The 7500-nt window shown below is 46.3% G+C and overlaps 1 protein-coding gene across 4 annotated transcripts in view; it reads right to left on the bottom strand.

The window, feature by feature from the left end:
- cyth1b (cytohesin 1b) overlaps nt 1-7500 on the bottom strand; it is a 140611-nt gene that overhangs the window by 13724 nt on the left and 119387 nt on the right. For all 4 annotated transcript variants that reach the window (XM_063221989.1, XM_063221986.1, XM_063221987.1 and 1 more), the window contains exons 4-5: nt 5991-6057; nt 5357-5475 (exon numbers count right to left, since the gene is read on the bottom strand). In XM_063221989.1, coding sequence (XP_063078059.1) covers nt 5357-5475; nt 5991-6057 — 186 coding nt within the window. The remainder of the gene's footprint in view (nt 1-5356; nt 5476-5990; nt 6058-7500) is intronic.

Here is a 7500-nt window from a genome sequence, read left to right as displayed (position 1 = left end):
TGTTGTCAAATCAGCCTTCATTCCCCTCACTTAAGTTTCAACTGATGCTGTTGGGTGACCAGAGAGAACCAAAACTTTACTGATGAGAGGGTCAAAACCGAACACAAACAAAAGCAGGTCAACGAGTGCTGTGTTCCCCCCCTTGCGCTGTTGGTCCACACCGCGCTGACAGTGGCAGTTGATAGACGTGCAACATTCATCACGAAACGCGGATATAATCTACAAATTTGATATGGACAAAACAACAACCCCTCCATCATGAGTGTTGTGCCATTGCTATGCAGGATAATGGCCGAACCATTTAGTTATATAAAAAACATTATTTTGGCACTTAATACCCACGAAGCAAGCGATTCTGTCAGCCCTGCAATCGCTTCAGCAGTAGGCTATGGTAGTCGGGAAAGTAGGCTATTATGTTTGGAGGCTATAGTTTATCACTTTTGCCGTTTGCTCGCGGTGACAATAAAGGTGGATTGTTTAAATAGGAGCCATGCTAACGTGCTCTCTTGGAAGTTTATCCAAGGTTTCCGTTTGTTAGTTAGGCCTATCATTTGATTGCGTTTGCAAACGCAATGTCATTGAGTGAGCATACCTTTCTTGGAGAAAAATTGAGTGACGAGTTGCCTGCTTCTGACCCTCTCTTCTTTCTGCCGTCTTTTCTTGCCAACCTGACTACATTACTCTGTCACCACCAGCTCACCATCATGTGGTTAAGACATAGATTGTAGCCTACTGTAGCCTATATTACTAACATTCTAACATTCTATGGGTTAAGACCTCAAGTCGCTCTGTACTCCTGCTGCCAGCATTTCGGACGCTGTGCGATTCAACGCCTCGCGCGCCGCCAGATTGGACCGCACCATTTCGCAAGAGCTAAGGGGGGGAGGGTCCTAAACAACTGACGAAAACGTTATGGAAATCGATAGTTGTGAGTTTAATGGGCCTACGTTCATTTCCAATTAGGCCTACCATTTCATTGTAAATAGACATTTTTTTTTAAAAGGCAAGAATATTAGTTCTAATATTTTATTATGCTATTAATTGCCATCCGCGGACGGGCCGTTGCGTTGGTCTGGGCCGTTATAATCTGTACCACTTTTCCCCCCCTGTCGGCGCCCCTGTGTGTGTGTGTGTGTGTGTGTGTGTGTGTGTGTGTGTGTGTGTGTGTGTGTGTGTGTGTGTGTGTGTGTGTGACAGAGAGAGAGAGAGAGAGAGAGAGAGAGAGAGAGAGACAGAGAGAGAGAGCGAGAGAGAGGGGAGAGCAAGAGAGAGAGAGAGAGAGAGAGAGAGAGAGAGAGAGAGAGAGAGAGAGAGAGAGAGAGAGAGAGAGAGAGAGAGACAGAGAGAGAGAGCGAGAGAGAGGGGAGAGCAAGAGAGAGAGAGAGAGAGAGAGAGAGAGAGGGTGTGTGACTAGTAAGTAAGGGAAGCGCTTTCATCTCCCTTTGAGGTTTGAGAAAAGCAGCGATGGTGGAAAAAAATGGGCCATGTCGATAATCCTGATGGGCTGCTAATGCATTAACCCACTTTGGAAGTCATCCATCTAAAAAGGAAACTCCCCCCTCTCTGACACACACACGCACGCATGCACGCACATACGCACGCACGCACGCACACACAGTCCTTCAGCAGACACAATAGCACACACACACTAGACATAATAGTATACACACACACGCACATACACACACGACATAACAGTGTGCACACACACACACACATGCACCCACACTCACACGGACACACACAGCTAGTAGGCACAATAACTGACTACACACACTCTCCCAGTTACACACTATGTAAGTGTTAATGACTGCTGTGTGATTGACAGAGTGGAAACTGAGTGCTGTGAGGCTGAGAGATGTTGGGGTATTCCTGGTGTGCGCTCGTGTGTGTGTGTGTGTGTGTGTGTGTGTGTGTGTGTGTGTGTGTGTGTGTGTGTGTGTGTGTGTGTGTGTGTGTGTGTGTGTGTGTGTGTGTGTGTGTGTGTGTGTGTGTGTGTGTGTGAGAGAGTGCGTAGAGTAGAGCATGCTACGATGACCACGAGAGGAAACGCATGTGAGGAAGGCAGGGGGCCAGAACACAACTGACCGGACTGTGAGGAGAAAGACCATCACAAACCAGGAGAGAGAAAAGAGGAGCGAGAGATGAGGAGAGAGAGAGAAAAGAGGAGCGAGAGATGAGGGGCAAGAGAGATGAGGAGAGAGAGAGATGAGCAGAGAGAGATGAGGAGAGAGAGATGAGGAGAGAGAGAGATGGAGAGAGAGAGAGATGAGGAGAGAGAGAGAAAAGAGGAGCGAGAGATGAGGAGAGAGAGATGAGGAGAGAGAGATGAGGAGGAGAGAGAGATGAGGAGAGAGAGATGAGGAGAGAGAGATGAGGGGCAAGAGAGATGAGGAGAGAGAGAGATGAGGAGAGAGAGATGAGGAGAGAGAAGGAGATGAGGAGAGAGAGAGATGGAGAGAGAGAGAGATGAGGAGAGAGAGATGAGGGGAGAGAAAGATGAGGAGAGAGAGATGAGGAGAGAGAGAGAGATGAGGAGAGAGAGATGAGGAGAGAGAGATGAGGAGAGTGAGAGAGATGAGGAGAGAGAGATGAGGAGAGAGAGAGATGGAGAGCGAGGGAGAAACATTTCCACTGGACCGAGCAACGGATATATCAGTGGCATCTAGCCCTGTTGTGAACTGACACATACACGCATGCAGACGCACATTGCTTCTCTTTACTTTCCCAGCCAGCTATACTGCCTTAAAAAGGCTAAATGTGCAGTAACTACATATTTTGTGTGTAGACTGAAAATGGTGCTCATAACATCTCGTTTATCTTGTGACAAATCCTTGTGGTCCAAATGTGTCCCTTTGTAGAGGTATTGCAATGTCAAGTTTTCAATACCTACAATATCCAACCTAATCCAGATACTTCAAGGCCTTTTTCTCAGTTTCATTGTTGGTGTAGTAGTTACTGCCCTTTGCCTTTGTAAGGCAGTATACGTCATCAATCTATACCCTACCACCTATGGAGATTAAAAAAACACTAACAAGGGTTGAAGAATCAATTGAATCAAATTCAACTAACAATGTTAACTGATCATCCTTTGTTTCTGCTAGTATTGTTGCATGTGAGTTGATGTAGTGTTCTTGGAAAGCTTACTACCACACGTATGGACACGTGCTTCCATCCAGTCAATTAAATTATTATCAATTTTTCCATATTACTATGCTACTAACCCTAGGGCACACGAAAAAATAATATAGGAAGTATGAGGAAGTATGTAAAAGTGTCCACAGTCCATCACCGATCAAATATTGGCTTTCTATATTGCCAAATAGATGTGAAATAAGGGGGCTTGACTAACTGTGTTTTGACAGGTCAAAATGAATAGGCTGCGGGTTGGGCTTCATCCCATCTCGAGCTCATACTGTATGTGTGAGTGTTTTGGCCAGTGGGAGTAGGCAGTGGGAGAGGGCCGCATCTCCATAGAGCATCATGTAATGCTGCAGTGGTATTTCCGTGACCCCACCCACCTTAGTCTTAGCCTAGCAATGGATGAATTTTTAATGGAAAATCTTACAATATGAATGGACAAAAAAATGTATGGACAAAAAAAGGTCTGCTAATACTGCTAGAAATCCACAGGACAGCAAATTGTCCATATATGTGAATACTGTTACTAACCAAATTATGGAATTATGTTAGCTGTTAACCTGTGGATTTCCCGCTTTTATGCTATGTCCCTTTTGTCCGTGACCCCCCTTAAGTGCCTCTGCAAACCCCCCTAGGGGTCTCAGCCCCCAGTTTGGGAACCACTGATGTAATGCACCACAGAGCTGAGGTCACAGGTAGGAGGCGCCCCGACTGTGCCGTCCAGCGGATGACATCACTATCGCTATCGTCCTCCTGGGGCTTTATAAGATACTATGTCTGCACTGATGGAGGAGGGTTTGGCAATGATGATGACATACCGCAGATGTCATAACGAGTCATTTAGGATTTCAATTTTCTGAGACAATGTTTCCCCATATCCACTTACTGTATGGTGTTCTGGTGGTCAGTGCGTTGTTTTCTTACAAATTCAGCACGTGGACGTGCATGGGCATCGTTTGTCAGGCGTAACCCAGGTCATGTAAGGGCTTCCGCACACCGGCTCCGACAAAGTGCTGAGCACTGCTCAGCTAAAATTCGATTCCATTGTTTTCAATAGAACCACACACACTGGCGCCGATGTCCGCGGACATTCTCCGATGTCGGAAAGCAATTAGAGACAAGTTCTATTTTGTCGGCGCCGCCCATTGACTATCAATGCAATGTTCGGGTGAAATTGGGTTTGGGGGTCCGAATTCTGTCGGAAGCAAAAGTGCGCCGCACTTTGTCCTAGCCGGTGTGCAGAGGCCCTAAGTGTCTAGCACTCCTACATAGCGCATCTTCCATTACCTTTGAATTCAGTACATATTTCATCCATTACCTTTGGGATACAGCACATATTCCGGTGCAAGAGAGATTCAATAATCTGGTCTGCTTCAGTATATGAAGGTAGAGATGGTGTCTGCGCCTTTGTCTTACTTGGGAAGTTTCGCTCTGTGCGTAATTCCAAAACAATGATGCAGTGGGGAGAAAAAGGAGTCACCCACAGGAGCGTGATGCTATCAGTTAAACTGAATTAAAAGCCGAAAACAAAAAGTGGGTTGCAAACATTTTGGGTCTAGCCCATCATCAGTGTACTCCTTTTTCTTCCCACTGCTTCAGTATATAACAGGAAATCAGAACTAACTTTGTGAGGTGTACATTACATGTATTCCTTCCAGCTGTGCAAGGTCACATCAGGAGAGAGGGATGGAGGCAATAGAACGGGATATGCGCAGAAGGAGAGCCAGAGCGGGAGCCAGAAGGAGAGTGAGAGAAACAGAGGCACGAAAAGGGAGGCATAGAGTGAGAGAGACAGAGGCATGAGGAGAGGCATAGAGTGTAAAAAAGAGAGAGTAATAGGGAGAGTGAGTGAGCGAGAAGGAGAACGAGAGAAACAGAGGCACGAAGAGGGAGGCGTAGTGTGAGAGACAGAGACATGAGGAGAGAGAGGGAGGCGTAGAGTGGAAAAAAGAGAGGCATGAGGAGAGAGAGAAGTGTAGAGTGGATGAAACGGAGGCCTGAAGTGAGAGAGGCGTTAAGTTGGTGTGAGCCTCACCTCTCCCCTGAGTAGCAGAGGGAGTGAGAGCGGTGAAGAAACAGAGCCATGAAGAGAGAGAGAGGCGTAAAGTGGGTGTGGAGTGTGTGTGAATCTCACCTCTCCCCTAAGTAGAGTGTAGAGAGAGTGTAGAGAGGGTGAAGAGTGGATGTGTGGAGTGTGTGTGCGTGTGCGTCTCACCTTTCCCCTAAGTAGTCCCCGATGGCGGTCTTGTTAAGCCCCTCCCCCTTGTAGAGGAACTGGGCAATGTCCTCACAGGTGTTCTTCAGCAGGTCGTTCTCTATCAGGAACTGGATCCCCTGAGGACATAGAAATACAGACAGCACATCAGAGCAATGCATAGTACTGGATCCCCTACCAACTATCAGGAACTGGATCCCCTGCGGAGACAGAAATAAGAAACAAGAGTAACGGTACGGGACACATAGGAGGCGAAGCGAGCGAAGTGAAGAGAGGCGAAATCCAACCGTCATCAGGTCGTCGCGGCGAATCAAATGGAATGGAACAGTTACGCTGTTGATTTGATTGGGCCGCGGCAGGCGAATTCGCTCCTCATTTGCATAACATTAAACTTTCTTTAATAATTTTGCTTCGCTTCGCTCCTGTTCGATTGCTTTCGCTTGCCTTCGCCTCTCTCATAGGAATGAATGGCAAAGTTTGCAAATTCGCATGTATGTGTCCCTACAGTAATGCAAAGTACTGGATTCCTTGCCAACAGAGAAAAATGAAATAAGGTATGAGAAAAGACAAAGTAATGCATAGTACTGGATCCCCTACGAACACATTGCATGGCATTTCCCGTTGCCCTATTTACCTTCTTAGGATCCATGTTGAATTTCTTCCGACCCATGGCTACCTGCTTGTTCCGCTGCATATTTTTCCTGAGAGGGGGGTGCACGCGTGCACACACACACACACACACACACACACACACACACACACACACACACACACACACACACACACACACACACACACACACACACACACACACACACACACACACACACACACACACACACAAGGAGGTCAGAACAGAACAGAAGAGAACAGTATGAACATGATTGCTCCAGCTTACGGACCTGCCTGGGGAGCAGCAATCGTTCAGGGCTATTCAATTTGACCAAGTAGCCCACGCTTATACACCCAACTGGATATCCACCCACCTACACACACACTAACACACAGGCAGACTTATACGTACACACACACCTGTCATACACAAGCACAACACACACACACAAGCAGGCAGACAGACACATGCACACACACACACACACAAGGTCCTGAAAAATGCATCACCCACCTACACAATCAGACCTACTTGCACATACACAAACACCTGTACACACAAACATACCCCGGTACTTCACACACACACACACACACACACACACACACACACACACACACACACACACACACACACACACACACACACACACACACACACACACACACACACACACACACACACACCACTAACCCTTAAATGCTAGATGCATCATCAGTAATGACATGGTCGAGTGCTCTCCACTGTGTGGGCTAGGCTTCAGCAGAGCAGGTTGGTGTCAGCACACGGTCTATTGGACATGATGTTCATCTAGTGAATATTAAACACGTCCAGACAGAGAAACTGATAATACCATAGTGTATCTCTATATGTTAACTAACAATACAGTCTATATGTTTTTAGGTTGGCGATTATGGCGCGTTCTAAGTCCAAAAGTGGATCAGCTTTTTGGATTCGGATACTCTTATTTTATCTCTGTAAAATACTAAGAACTAGAAATGCACTCAGAGAGTGCAGACCTGCACCAAGGAAGCTGTTTGATAGAATATTTGATTATGTTACATCCTATTGTTATTTCAAGTCTTTCTGCCTTCTTTTTATGGAGTTAGAAACTGGAATGTCAAAATTCACCCTGTCCCGCAATTCAATCAATTCAGACACAAGGGGCGTCTAGATTTGTGTACTAGCAATGGTGAAGAATCTTTTTTTTAAATCCTGGTTCCGGTTTGTGATCCGGTTCACCACCAAAATTTAGTCACTTGTTCCTTTGATCACTTCCAACAACTCGACAGAGTTTCATACAAAACTGTTCATGCGTTTTTGAGCTATCCTGGTGACAAACCGAAAGCCAAACCAACGCGACCGAAAACATAACCTCATTGGCGGAGGTAATGAAATGTTAAGAAGGCACAAGATTAAGGGTTTTAAGGGCAGTCTCTGTCTCTGTCACTGTCACTGTATCTGTATCTCTCTCTCTTTCTCTCTCTCTCTCTCTCTCTCTCTCTCTCCAGGGGTGTGACCCCTCCTCCTC

Source organism: Engraulis encrasicolus, chromosome 17 (assembly GCF_034702125.1).
Source record: "Engraulis encrasicolus isolate BLACKSEA-1 chromosome 17, IST_EnEncr_1.0, whole genome shotgun sequence".
Classification (NCBI taxonomy): domain Eukaryota; kingdom Metazoa; phylum Chordata; class Actinopteri; order Clupeiformes; family Engraulidae; genus Engraulis; species Engraulis encrasicolus.
Note: the sequence above shows the minus strand (reverse complement) of the source record. Positions and strands in the feature narration are given on the sequence as shown.